The sequence below is a fragment of the Pipistrellus hanaki genome (genome assembly GCF_964339955.1).
Source record: "Pipistrellus hanaki genome assembly, chromosome: 12".
NCBI lineage: Eukaryota > Metazoa > Chordata > Mammalia > Chiroptera > Vespertilionidae > Pipistrellus > Pipistrellus hanaki.
Genome location: NC_140514.1, coordinates 52,067,236 through 52,081,921, shown reverse-complemented (window position 1 = coordinate 52,081,921; position 14,686 = coordinate 52,067,236). Strand labels below are relative to the sequence as shown.

Here is a 14,686-nt window from a genome sequence, read left to right as displayed (position 1 = left end):
CCCCTCTTCAGAATTGGCTTTGCTTTCACTCTCCTCACCCCCCCCCCCCACCCCCTGCAAGCTGTGACTTTGCCTCCCACTCAGGAGAAAGTGGAAGCCATTAGGCTGTCAGCCCACGTGCTCCCTGCCCACTCATTCCAGGCTAACAGCCCCAGACTTAACACCTGTTTCCCTGAGCCTTGCCTCCCCCCTTGGTCCTCAGTGCTGTCAGGGTGCCCTCACCCCTGCACCCATCGCAGGTGTGGGTTCCTCCACCTCCAACACACACTCCAAAAGCACCCACCTCTGCCCATCCCACAGCCCACTGGCTCTTGCTTGTGCAACTGCAGTGCTTCCAGCTGTTCTCCATGTTCCCATCCATTTCCGAGAGCATCCAGAATGACTTTTTAAATATTAAACCAGATCTTATCACTCCCCTTCTTAGCAGCTGCTCCTGCTGCTCTTGAATAAAACCCTCCTTCTGACTGGCCTGGCCCTGTCTGCTCCCTGCTCTTCATTTCCCATTCACTCCGGCCTGACAGACCCTCCTCTTCCTGGCTCAGGTCTTTGCACCAGCTTCTCTTTCCCCAGATTATCACAGGGTAGCCTCATCCTGTCACTCAGGTCTCAGAGATGCCAACACCCTACAGGAATGCTGCCCTCCTCCATCACTTACAATCCCAGGTGCTTTCTTACCTGCCTGCGGACCTTCCATCCCTCTCCCCACCCCTGAATAAACTCCATGAGAACAGAAACCCTGCCTTGCTTACCATGCTGTTTCCAGTGCCTCTAACTGAACCTGCCCAACACCTAATTCATAATAGATGTGTGGACCGAGTGAATAAAGTGGTGAGTGAGCCCACATAGCCATGTGGTTGGGGATTGGGGAACAGGCCACAGACCTGGGATGGAGTGGCTAGCCACCTGCTCTGATTCACACCCCAGAGCCCCACACATACCACACCCTCATGCTGGAGCTCCAGGGGCCGAGCCAGGGCTGGAGCCCACAGACAGGGTGGGGCTTGTGAAACAGGTCTGGGCCCAGAGCTGGCCTGGGCAATGGGCTCTGTGGTGAGAGGTGGCCTCCGGGGAAGGACTTGGCAAGGACAGCTTTATCCCTGATCACTCCCAAAGAGGAGGGGCACTCTTCGCCTTCCACCACCACGTCCCCCCAGCCCCACTTCACTCGCTGCTGTATGCAGATTCTGAGACCAAAGCCACATATTAATGGAGGCCTGTGATGGGAAGCCTCAGAGCTGGGAGGACCTCAAGGGCACAAAGCATGTCACCTCCTCCACGTGACCATCGGGGAAAGCCAGCCCAGAGCCAGAGGCCACCAGGCTGTGAGGCAGTCACTCATTTCTCTGACAAACAAGGCACTACAGGTGCAGGTCTAGTTTAGGGTTGGCCCAAAGACTTAGCTTAGGGTGCTCCCAGGGGAGCGGTCCCTCTGCTAGGGCCATGGCCAGAGCCCCCAGCCACCCACTGTAAACTCACTCAGATCCCTGTCCATTCTGGAGTAAGTGGACAGCATTTCCCCACATGAGCCTTCTCCGAAGCTAATGCTGGAGATCAGAGTCCTGTTCAGTCTCAGAAAATCCTTGATCCAAGAGAAACTGAGGGCAGGGGCTCTAGTGCCCTGTGAGCCCACATGTCCCCTGAGGTGGGCAAAGGCTGAACCTCAGCCTCAGTCCCCCCCTGGAAAATGGATATGACCACCTGAGGGCCCACCCAGGGCAGTGAGGCACAAAGGCACTCGTGTGTCGGGGAGCGAGGGGGGTAGACGGAGTTGTTTGGGAGGAGGGGAGCTTGTGGGGAGGTAGTCAACACAGCTCAGTGCCCACCCCTGGAGCAAATACCCAACTTTATTTCTGCCTCCCCTGAACATCTGAGGTGCCTGGCCCTCCTGGCCCTCCCACCCTGAGCCACAGGAAGTGCCACAAGGGGCTCCTGGCTGTTTCCAGGCATCCCTGGAGGTGCTCTTTGCTCCAAGACAGCCCTCACCGGAGTGGCCAGGAGCTGAGGAAGAGTGAGCTTGGCTGACGAGGACAAGCAGGGTGACTTGCCTGCCTCTCTCCACCTTTCAGGGCCTCTGGGGGGACAAGGCTCCAGGAACAGCAACGCAGGCTGGAAAGGAGCTTTGAGTCCTGTGTTCAGGGCCCTCATGTTCTTGGTGACTTCCCACTGTGCATTCCTGTAGGGCCCCCACCTCTTCCTCATCTCCCTCTGGGCGACAACCCTGACTCTGGAGCCTGCGCTGGGGATGGGGGGAGAGAAGGGTGGGCTCTGAGACCCTCCCGAGAGCAGGCTGGAGGCTGAGGTGCAGGCCAGCATTCCTAGCAGACAGGAAGCTGCTCCCACAGTCCCAGCCACATGGCTCCCCTCCAGGCCTGGCCCGAGGGAGAGGGGCCAGTACCGGTAGTCCATGCTGGGGGCTGGGCCTCAGCTCCACAGGACTTCCTCAGGCTTGAAGGCTAGAATCTTCCTCCTCATCCCTTCAGCCTCCTGGCCATAGAGAATGTCACCTCCAGTCCCAGCATCCTCCAGGGCTGAGGGAGACACAAGAGCAGGCAGAGCCAGGCACCCCCAACAGGCCTGCCTCCCCTGACAGACCTTTGTCCCCAGGAGCCTCGGGAGAACATGGTGTGGAAGTAAGGGGCAGAAGGAGAGGCTTGGGTCTCAGACAGGGAGGTCAGTCTGGGGCTGGAAGACAGGAGTATCACCTAGAGAGGCCAAGGGTTGCTTGGCCCAGCTGCTCTGGACAGAAGATGCCCTCCCCACTTGGGGACAGAAGCCACAGGCTTGATCTCTGGGTGTCTCCAGGAAGTTCCCCAGAGCTGGTTTTCCCCAAACAGCCCGGATAGGCGCTGGCTGGTCTTCTGGAGATGGCGCTAGGGGCATAGTGGACATGTGGGCCTGCGGGGGCCACTCCAGGGGCCCCCCAGGAGCAGCTGCGCCAGACCATGAGCTTGCAGAGAACGCTGAGGTCTGAGGCCTCCTTGCAGAAGCCTCCACACCAGACTTGCCCAGGACTGAGGGCTCCCACTCCAGCGGGCTCTCTCCAGCCCTGGGGTCACTGGGGCTGGAGCTCCTGGACTCTGCCAGCAATGCCTCCAGCAGCCGCTGCAGGCGTGGTCCAGGGGCAGCAGTGGGGCTCCCATCGATGCCATGGGCCTGGAACTCTGGAGCAGGAGAGACAGAAGGTCATGTCCCAGAATCAGAGGGAGAAAGTGTGGGCCCGGCCTTGGAGAGCCAGAGCGCTCTATCCATAGGGATACAAGGCTCCTCTCCAGGACATAACCCACCATGCCCCTGCTGAAGCATTCAAGTTTTTCTATTTACTTTTAAGTCTCAGGTACATCTGGAGTTTCTTTGTGCGTGATATGAGTTAGTACTTCATTTTTTTTGAATGGACAACTGGTTATCTTAGCCCTGCTGACCTCTGCACCTCAGCTCCCACCGCACCCCCCTCAATAACACCTTCTCAGTACAGGGACCTTCTCCGGGCTCCTCTGGCCCTAGAGCCCTAGAGAATGTCACCTCCAGTCCCGGCATCCTCCAGGGCTGAGGGAGACACAAGAGCAGGCAGAGACAGGCACCCCCAAGAGGCCTGCCCCTGTCACTCACCTCTCCCCTGGGGGCTGGGGTCACTTGGGCTGCAGTCATAAAACCGGAGGACGCGTGTGATATCCGAGGCACTCAGGTTCCGTCGCTGGCCGATGTGGACACTGGGGGCCCAGAGTGGCATGATGGTGGGTAGCCCGCTCCGGCTGAAGGCGAGCCTGGAACCCAGCAGGCAGGATCTTAGTCTGGATCCCAACAGGGCTGCCAGGCAGTGCGGACGGAGAAGAGGAGGAAAGGGACTCACCTCCCATAGTGCAGCACAGATGTGTAGTCGTAGGGCACCAGCATGTTGCTGCTCTGAGACTTAATGAAGTTGATTTCAAAGCCTGAAAAGGCATTTATCAGTGGGGAAAGAGAACAGATAGTGGTGGGGTGGTGAATAGGGGGCTTCTGGAACTTTATAAGCTACTTAATTAAGCTGAGGGATTCAAAACTACTGCTGAATGTGCTTCTTTCTGCACCCCCCCCTCCCGCTCCTACTGATCCCCGCTTACTACCCCATCCTAGGAGGGGTCCAGACATGCACCAGGCCACCTAAGCACTTTCCACCTGTCCTCATCTCCAGCTCCCCTGTATAAAGTCTGTAACCTACAGCTTCCATGAAGCACTAGCTCTCACAGAGCCTTGGATGCCCCCTACCCACCAGGTGGAGTGCCCCTAGACAGTGCTTATTTATTCCTTTTAAAAACCCTTCCGTTATTAAACAATTTGGAATAAGCAATATAGTCATCTGGTTCAAAAATAAAAATTTTTTAGGTATACACTGTCTCCCCGTCCACCCATTTATGAGTTCCCCATGTCTCCGCTCCCACAGCTAATTACTGTGAGCAGTTTGCATATCCTAGCAGCGTGTGTTCTGTTACATATTAACTAAATGCAAATAGTCTCATTTTTTACAATTCTTAAGCAATTTTCCCACTAGGGTAGCAGGTGTTTTCACCTGTTTTATTGTTAGGAAACAACACTAATAAACTCAAGAGCTGTTTCTTATCTCATTAATTTCTGCTTTTACCTTCATTAATTCCTCCTGCTTCCCTTTATTTTTCTTAGCTTACACTGGAATGCTTCCTTTGCTCTATTCCATTGATAGAAGTATGCCTTGCCTGAGCTGTGAGCTGTTGGTTCTGATGCATCTTTATGATTTCTTCCTCTTAAAATTCCACCATTTCTTTAACCCCAGAGATAAGAGAAAGGCTTGCTATTTGTTTTTTGTTTTTTAAACTTTAATTTCCAAGTAAGTTTGATTGGTTATTAGTTTCTACTTTCTATTTTATATAATGACAAAATGTTTAACTTTAGTTTTTCAAATTGGAAGTTTTATTGCTGTCATAGGGTATGTTTTCACAAGTATCCCATGGACACTTGGAAGGTTATAGTCTCTGTTCCCAGGGTAGGGTCGTCCCCCCCCTGCCCCCGCCCCCACTTCCCTAGACTAATTCTGCTCTCCAGTCTTCATGCCCCAGGGCACCCTTCTCTGGGACTCCATGGTGCTGGTCTAGGCACCCACATGCCTAACCCCACAGTGCCCTATGACTGCGCATCGTGCTGCACTGTGGGAGGTGGCGCTCACTTCAGAAGCCCTCTGCTTGCAGGAAGCCTTCTGACTCCTCTCCTCTTCTCCCACCCCCCCAAAAACCAAACCCCCGACCATCATCCACTCTAACTCCCACACCCCAAACCAAACCCCTGACAATGCATCCCCTCTGCTCCCTTCCCCATGAAGCAGTAGTCTCTATTCCTCTCATCTCCTGAATTAGGCCATCCTCCCACGAGGTTAGACACCCTGCCCCCCCCATGCCTGGGATCAAACCCCCGGTACCCAGCATGGTTCCAAGAACACAGGCCATCTGTGCAGTGGCCCACTCCCCAGACCGCCTCCCATGCTTCCTCAGCCCTACGTGCCCCCAGTACCCCCTCACAGCACTGCCCTTGGCCACCCGCATCTGTCACTGAACATACACAGCCATTACCTCCAGGCCTCTGCTTGGCTCAGCCCGCCCCCACCCACATGGCTGTGCATGAGCAATGCTAGTTGGGTATACAATGAACAAATCCATAGGATAGCAGCAGCCCATCCTCAGGTAACTGACGGTGTCCAGGAAGAGAAATGGTGGTGCCCCAACCCAAGCAAGACTACGGGTGGGCAGGTGAAGGCTTAGAACCCAGAATAGCAGCATGTGGGCCACCTCCCAGGTCTCAGAGAGAAGGGGCACCCCACCTTCCCCATGGAAGACAGGCAGATGGTGGGGAGATGGACAACCTCTTCCAAATAGCCAGGGAACTCCTCAGACACTGGCCCACACCGGTGGCCCACTCTCCATGGACTCCTAGACCCCACCTGGCTTGTGCACCACCTGGCTTACCTGGGAGGATCTCATTCCAGTTGACACGAATATAACGGTCCCGGTCAGCCCGTGAATGCTCATGCCAGAAGCCCAGCACATGCATGAGCTCATGCAGGACAATGCCTGGGCCCTTCCGGAGACAGGTGGGTGCCAAAGATACCACCTGCATCCCTCCGCTGCGCCCCACGCCAGAGAAGCACCTGCAGGGCCATGAGAGTGAGCTGGGTAGGCACCGGTCCAGAGAGAGCTAGGCAGAACTGGCCCTTCCCCTCCTCCCTAGTTCAGGAATGAATGAGACCAACATGGGCCAGGCTGTTCCTAAGTCCCTTCACCGCCTGGCCTTCTGTGAAAGGGATGCACTGAGCTCTCTTACCAGCCTGGGTTGTAAAGAGGAGGTAGGAACTGATAATAACAGGGGTAACAGAAGCAGCTCACTGAGTGAATGGGCCCACACAGGGTACCCCGGATCAAAGCTACCACACATTAGCTTAGATCCCCGACAAGCTAGGAAACAGCATGCCCCTCTTTCGGGAGAAGGCAGAAGAGGCTCTGAAGTCAGGGGACTTGCCTGGAGTCAGGCAGCTCTTGCATTGCAGAACCTGTCCCGGGGCCAAGCCTGTGCCACCAGACCTGCACTCACCCACCAGCCCGTGAGGTCTCCTGGGGATGAAGGCTACGTACAGAGGGTCAAGCACCGAACTCCCTCCCTCCCCACTTCCTGCCCTGCGCACTATAGGCCCAGCTCACATTGGGCAAGTCGCTCAGTGAGCAGGGGTATTTGGACCTGGGCGGTCGGGCCCAGAAATAGGTTTTAGAGAATGACTTAGTTCATTCCAGGCTGAACACAGAATAAAGCTGAGGAACTCACCCTGCATGCACACTCACATGCACATGCATGCACACACCCAGGAGCACTTACCCAGACACGGGGATGATGGAGATGAAGTCTCTCTGGCCACGGTAGGCCACAAACCGGATGCATGTGGAGAGTTCAAACTCAGCAAATGCCTGCAGGATGACCTTGCGGCTGGGCTCATCTGGGGAGGGGACACCTGGCTGAACACTCAGACAAGCCCCCAGAACCCTCCTGCCCCCTGCAAGTGTGCCTGCAGGGCAGGAAACTGAGCCTTGAGTCACTCCAAACGTGGAGTGTCAAGGAAAGGCAGCGTGATGAGGGGAAGAAAGCTGGGCTCCACGCGGAACATGGCTTGTATGATCTTGGGTCGGTCACTGTCCTCTAGGCCAATTGGTCTCAAAATGGATCAGAGTGTCCCAAATGCACCTTCCCACCAGCTTTCTAGGACCTTAACTCACCCCCAGCCCCAGCTCAGGAGGCCCTAGGAATAAAAGGACTTCTGAGGTTTTTCTGTTTGTTTTAATACTTTGTTGGTTACTTTTTGTTTTATATCTTACATATGAGTGACCAAATCATTTTGATCTCGCTTATTTACTTAGCATGATACTCTCAAGATCCATCCATGTTGTTGCAAATACAAGATTTCATCTTTATCATGGCTGGGCAGTACTCCATTGTATACGCTAGTGTGTACCACATCTTCCTTCCTCAAAAAGGAGGGGCCTTTGGGGGAGGGCCTCTGGGTGGTGCTGGGAGAGGGGCTTGGGCCTGTAGAGGGAGCGGAGAAAACCCAGGGAGGAGCACAGGCTGCACTGGGGATAGGGGTGGATGGGGCGGAGCCGGGAGGGGAGGGTCCGGGAGGGGTGGCACTGGGCTCCCAGTGCTCACTCACCATACTTCCTGGAGAGCAGAAAGGGGACCTCCACCACACCCTTGTTTTTGGGCCACTTGTTGTTTGTAGCCGACAGCAGGCGGAAAGGACTCTGAGGACAGAGGACATTAACTCAGGGACCTCTGGGGACACAGACCAGCCAAGCTCCCTGCCACCAAGAGGGACACACCTCAGGGCACAAGAGCCCTAAAGATATGAGCGGCAGGACACGGGCATGTGAGGGCGGGGGCCATTAGAGATGGGGCAGAAGCTGGGCTTCAGCTATGTGAACTTCGATGCACATAACACAGAACTTGCTACCAATTCTATCAAGCCAATAAAGCACTCATCCCTGGAGAGGTTGGCTAGGAGTCCCAGGACCCTCCCCCACTGCACCCCACCCCACACCCTCCCTCTCCTGGTGCTGGTGCTCCGGGAGCACAGCAGCCCCCAAGCACCCTGAGTGTGCGGTGGGGAGATGGGGCAGCCCCTTCCCTCTCCTCCCCCGCCTGATTCTAAGGCACTACCCTTGGCCTCAGCAACTCTCCGCTTTTCGTCCACCAACCTAAACCCTTTGAAGCACAGGTTTCACAGCATCTGGCATGTCCTGCCCCACGGGCCAGAGGCTTTACTGGATTCTGTTCTTACGCCAGGCACTCCCTGGGGAATGGGGGACAGGGGCCTCGCCTTGGGCTATCTGCCTGGCCCTGGCCCTGGGGTTCCTACCCAGCCAGCCCAGCCAGTCTCAGGCCGCACCACTTGCAGGCAGCCTCCAAGCCATAGAACAGCCTCACTCTCACCAGGTTACTGCCCCATTCTGGAGCCTCTGTCATCACCGTCTCCTAAAAGATGGCAGTGCTCTCATAAACACAGAGCGCTTCCTTCCCCACTGGCTAGTCCCCCCCCCCCTCCATCCCGCCCCCCATTCCCATTTCTCCTGCTCCCTTTCTGACTCTGCTGTCACCCCCTGCCATGATGATGTCTGCTTTACTCCTTGTTCTGTCTTCCCCAGACCACCACCACTTCCCACAGCCTTACCAGCCACTTTTCCAACCTGTGCTCAGCTCTCCCTTCATCCCAATACTTCCTGAGCATCTCCCCTGGACAGGGTACCAAGCTGGGTCTTGAGGGCTCAAACCCCCTCCTTCAGGAAGCCCTCCCAGCCTACCACCATTCCAGATGTTACCCTTTCCTCCCATTCAGGCTGGCTCTTCCTAAGAGAACCTTCACTCTGACTTTGGCAAGAAAGGGTGTCTACCAAGCTATGAGCAACAAAGAGATCCCTCCTATGTCATTGCCCTCCCCCCAAGACATCTGGGTGTGAGAGGAGGTTCAAAAGCATCTATCATCATCTGTGAGGTCACTTATACTGGCTCCCACTCACTCACCGGCCGGAGGATGTCTCCCTCCAGGAGGAAGCTGCTCTCCGGTGTTTCCTCAGGGATGAGCTCTGGGAAGGAAGGGAGAGAGGTGTGTGGGCCCAGGCCCCCAGAGCACGTGCTTTAGGGACAGCATCTCAGAGGCCGTGGCTGCCAGAAGAAGCTGCCCCGGGTTTGTTCCTCCTCCAACTCTGGAGCCAGAGCGCCCCCCGGGCACCGAGGCTCTTCTTCCCTGGGCCTCGGGCAAGTTGGGTAGATCCTGTGAGCCACCTTCTACGAAAATGAGATGCTTCTCAGCCTGATGAAGGCTTCTCAGCCTTGCCCAAAGGTAGTCCATGGCTCCCATGATGACCACAAGCCAGTACCAACTCCTGCCTCCTGGGTCAGAGGCCCTCTGCTGTCAGGAGGCAGTCTTTCTTCCAGTGTCTCCATCACCCCTGCCCAGCCACATCCCTCAGACCATGCCCTGGGCTCTGTCCCACCTCCTCCCCATCGAATTCCTGCCCCTCTAATCCCTGCTCCTCTGGGTGGTATTCAGGACCTTTGCAGTGACAAGTGACAGAAATTCCAGCCCAAACCTCCTAGGAGGAGGGTGAATACTGGCTCAGGGAGCCTGGCTCTCTCCCGCTCCCCGATCCAGCTTGTCTCTCCTTTCTTCTCCTCCATTTCTGCCGCAGCTGCAGCCCTTCTCCACAGTCTCTTTCCCCACATCTAAGCCCCATGAGGACTCCTGGAGGAGGGCCTGAGGTTGGGTTCCCTAGAAGAGCCAAAGCCAGGAGCCAGCTGGCAACAGTTTCCAATTCTGAGTAACTGTGGCATGCGGGAGCATTCTGGGGAAGAACTGGGCTCAGCTGGAGGGTAGCCTCGGCCTGATCCTGAGACAGGCCAGTGAGCCAGGACAGATGGACTAGGGAAACTGAGACAGCTGAACAAACTGAGCAGTTCACAACAGAGCCAGAAGAATACCTCCCTAGACATAGCATGTAGGCCTCAGTTGTATTTCAGCTCCAGACCCAGAAAAGCAGCAAAACCAGGTGGGTGACACCAGGACCAGCTACAATGACTATCCACCCCCTGCCCTGACACTGACCAATCAGTGAAGACCACGACCCCTGGGGAGCACACCTAGGAAACTGATGAATAATCTGCTAAAAGCCTCCCCTAAAATTCCAGCCTGTGAGAAAGATGAAGCCTAAGACAAAGGTCCCCGCTGTGCTCTCCCTCTGGGAGCAGCCCCACCATCCCCTTTCCCTCTTCTTCTACCACTTCCTCCCCCAAGGGCACGCATCTCCTAAACCCCATGAGACTTGCAACCTGGGAAGTGATGGGCAGCAATAGCTCATCCCAGGCTTACCCCAAAGCCCCCTTTTTCTCTGACTTCCCAGAGAGCTAGGGCAGCCCAGCCTAGGCTCTCCTGTCCCCTCTTCCATACTAAGCCCTTTCTTGTTTTACTGTCCCCAGCTTTAATAAACATTCCCTCACTGCTACCTGGACTGGTGCTGGGAAATGTTTGTTGCACGAAGACAAAACCCACACACTATGGGCAGGCCCTAGGCAGACCCGCCAAGGGCCAGGTTCACCTTCCCGGTAACCGTCCAGCAGAGCTCTGGGCCCCGTGGCACCGTGGACTTGTCCCGCCTTAAGGCAGGGGCCACATGCACCCGTGAGTCACTGTGGGCCCCCGGGCAGTGGAGGGCAGCTTCCCAACATCCCTGGCCGAAGGCTTTCAGCTGCGAGGCCTCAGTAGCCAGCATTCCCGGCAGCTGGGACCGTGTGCTTCCGGCTGCTAATGGAGGCTCATTGAAATACTGCCCAGGCAGCCAGCAATACCCTGTTTTCCCGAAAATAAGACAGTGTCTTATATTAATTTTTTCTCCCAAAGTTGCGCTAGGTCTTATTTTCAGGGGATGTCTTATTTTCGGGGAAACAGGGTAGTAGCAAAAAGCTTTCTCCATGGCATCTAAAAACTGATGCCAGGGAAGCCTCCATTTGGGTCTTGCCACCCCCAGACAGGTCAGGGTCACCAGAGGCAGTGCCCTGCCCTGCTCCTGCTCAGCAGTGCCAGTGCTCCAGATCGGCTCACAGAAAGAAGGGGGCAGCTCACACGTGACTTCCTCATCCGCAGAGTCCCACCCCCCAGGGCAAGGTCACCATTCCCCTGGAGAAAACTTCCAACATCTGGACCCTCATCGGCATTTCTCCAGCGTGGTCCCAGGACGTCGCGTCCTCCTTCTCCTCCTGAGACCCCAGACAGGGAGGCCCTGGCCTCGTGCCTCTTCGCTCTGTATCCCCAGCCCGTCCCCTCACACCTGCAGGCCGCGCTGCACCAGGTGGCCGACATGTTTGCCAACATCGCTAATGACCGAGCTGGACACCAGACAGAGAGAGCCCACACTTCTGCTTGGCCATTCACAAATCCTGTGCGTCCCCGCTTCTGTAGAGGTAGCCCCCGCCGAGAGGTTACAGGAAGCCGGTTGGGGAAGTTGCAGGGAGAACAGCTACTTCCCCAGAGCCCACGCGTAGGCGCGCTTCCTCTCAGCGTCTCTGCCCAGCTGAGCTGTCAGCACAGTCTCCCCACACCCCCTGCACCCCTCCCCCTCAAGACATGTGCCCTCACCTTGATTAATCGCAGGGATGTCTTTGTCCCAAGACGACTGGGCTCCCTCAGGGGTGAGGACTTCTGAGAACCTGCTCCCACAGGCTCCCGGACAGCTGGCGGCTAGGGGCGCTCCTAGGATCAAACCTGGCCCAGACATACATGGGCCCACGCGCCCCCATGTGGGAGAGGATGTCAGGACGTGGGAGGGGATGGGTGACCCTCCCTTCACAAGGGAGGCCTCCAGCAGGCAGTCCTGGGAGCCTGCCTGGCCACACCTCTCAGCCCCCGCCAGTGCCGAGGCCTAGACAGCTTTGAGGAAGGGGCTCCCTGAGCCGGACCAACACCGGCTGCAAAAGGCAGACCTTGCTCAAGAATATGTGGGTGTCTGAGGTGGGGGGACAGCAGGAAGGAGGGACAGGGACAAAGCTCAGGCTGCAACACTGGAGGCAGGTGTGTGTGGGCCAGCCTCAGACGCTACCCTACAACTCCCTTCTCAGCCCAGGCCTCTGGAAATCAGGCTCAGCCCCGGCAAGCCTCACCAGGCCAGCAGAACTAGGCTTCTGGAGTGCCACACCTGCCAGGCAGGCCTCTGCTCCAGACTCTTCAGGAGGCCTCCCCGTGGGGGCCCTGGAGTTGACTCTAGGAATATCCCTGGAGAGCCCGCTCTTGAGCCATTCAAACCAGCTCAGAGCCTGGCAGGCTCCAGCCACACCCTCCCGTCCCTCTGCCCAGCACTCTGCAAACTGAAGCCCAAGCGGAGGGTGAGGCAGCCGCTTACCTGGCAAAGAGAGCAGACCCAGCATCCAAGGCCAGAAGCCCCCCATGCTTGTGCTGTCTGTGGTGGGCCCACTGAGCCCTCAGCAAGCTGGAGCTGGAACCCAGGCCGGAGGAGGCAAACTAATTAGGGCCAAGTCACCCACCCTTAAATAGCAGCTTCTCCTGCCCCCACCTTCAGCTTCTCCCCAACCAATTCCACCTGTAGCCCCTCCCCCAACCTACTTCACCTGCAGCCCCTCCCATCCTGGCTGAGCTCCCCACCTCCAGCCTCTGGACCCTCCTCAGATCCTTCCTACCTGGCTAAAGCGGACCAGAGGCAGGTACAAGGCGCCCTGGGGGAGGCGCCCTGCTGGTGGTGTGCCTCTGCTGAGGTGCCCTCCGACCACCAGGGGGCAGAGAATCACCAAAGAAAGACGCCGAGGCCCAGCACAGGAGGGACCTCATCCTCCAGCCCAGGGAGACCCTTTCCCCAGCCCGCCTGTGCTCAGATGTGGGAAAGCTGCCTGAGACGAGAGGCCCCCCCGTCTATCGGTGGAAGGAGGGAAAGTTCACACACATACAGGAAGGGGACAAGCACAGGAACCAGGGAAAGTTCACACGCTGGATGCCTGCTGGGGCCTGCCCTGGGCGAGGGGGAGCCTCTTGGATACCTAGATCCCCACACAGAGGTGCATCATCGCCATTCCTCCCCACTCCACAGGTTCAAAAGCTAAGCTGCTTGCCCCTATTCCTGCACCTCTGAACCCCCTTAGCCTTCCAAGAGGTCCATCCTATGTGGTCGTCACTGCACTTAGATCCTGCCGGCAGAGGATTTGGGGACTCCAGTGAAGAGAAGCCACAGAACCAAAGATGCCAGGTTAGCACCTCTCGGCATCCTGCTGTCCCTGGAGTCCAGGTCTCTCATAAGAATGGGATTGGCCCATCGGGAGACGTGATGAGGACAGAGGTCCCCACTGCCAGGCCGGACATCAGCACATGGAGCCGACCCTTCAGATGAGAGTGCTCGCTAGATACAGTCATCCCAATGCTCAGCACGCACCCTGCTTGGGCAGAGAAAGATTCTTAGGTAAGAAATGCAGTTCGTCTCGAGGACGTTATGTTGAGTGAAATCAGTCAGTCACAACAGGGCAAAACTGTGTGATCCCACTGGAAAGATGCACAGATTCCCCGACAGGGGAGAACAGTGGCTGCCAGGGGCTGGGAGGGCAATGGGAGTTATTGTTTAAATGGGAACAGGAGTTTCAGTTTTGTAAGAAGGAAACGTTCTGGAGATCTGCTGTACAACAATGCAAATAAATACGCTTACTGCTACTGAACACCACACGGAGAAATAGCCAAGGTGGCCAAGTTAGTCAGATGATGACACCCTGCGTGTCTGAGTGGCCAGGAGGCAGAGTGGAGGCTGAAGCAGGATGGGCGTCACAGAGCTGTCCTCAGGGGCCTCACGCCCACTCTGCAGCCTCAGCAGCACCTTCACTGGGCTGGGCTGGGCCGGTCTCACATCTCCCAATACCTCCTTTTCCCTAGACACCCTGGGCTGGTAAGCAGCGTTCGGTAAAGACACACGCGTAGGGTCTGTGTGAAGAGCAATGAAACCCATTCCTGATGACATGTACTCAGTACCAGACACCATGTCACATGCCTCCTGGGGACAAGGAGCTCTGGGACCGGGTATCATGGGCCCATCCAGGAATGTGAAATTGAGAGGCTGTGCTGCTGGCCAGGGGGCAAGTGGAGAGGCCTGGCACACACACAGCCACAGAAAGAGCCACACACGCAAACACACACAGACACATGCAGGGATGTAGGAACACTCATGCACGTGATATATAGGTGTATGTAGACCAAGAACAAGACACCCATATCCACAGGACAGCACATACAGGGATATGTACACACACACCTCTATGCACAAGATCCAGAAAGAAAGTGGGGTCTGACCAGGGCAGTGCTGGACCTAGTTCTGAGTCATGGTCACAGCCTTGCCCCACAGGACCAATGCCCCTAACCGGAACGAGGTGGGAGCGGTCACCCAGAAACCAGCTCCTGCAGCTGAGACAGAATGATGCCTGGGAAAGGCCACCAGCACAGGAGTGCTGGGCCCCGAGGGCACCCCCTGCCAGCGAGGGCACACAGCTCACCTTCGCACCTTCCTCCTCCCTTTCCCAGGCCCCAAGCGCCAGGAGAGGTGAGCCCTGGGTAAGAAACAGCTTTTGAGGCTTTCCCCAGACGCTGACTCGAGACCAGATGCTTGCG

At 56.6% G+C, this 14,686-nt stretch overlaps 1 protein-coding gene across 1 annotated transcript; it reads right to left on the bottom strand.

The window, feature by feature from the left end:
* Positions 1-1,888: 1,888 nt before the first annotated feature.
* On the bottom strand, positions 1,889-12,477 carry ASTL (astacin like metalloendopeptidase; the record flags this gene model as incomplete). Its single annotated transcript, XM_084900977.1, has 8 exons — positions 1,889-3,161; positions 3,607-3,761; positions 3,848-3,929; positions 5,967-6,148; positions 6,868-6,985; positions 7,697-7,787; positions 9,064-9,125; positions 12,432-12,477. 8 exons carry the CDS (start codon positions 12,475-12,477, stop codon positions 2,659-2,661), a joined length of 1,239 nt encoding a protein of 412 aa, XP_084757103.1. The 3' UTR covers positions 1,889-2,658.
* Positions 12,478-14,686: the final 2,209 nt, after the last annotated feature.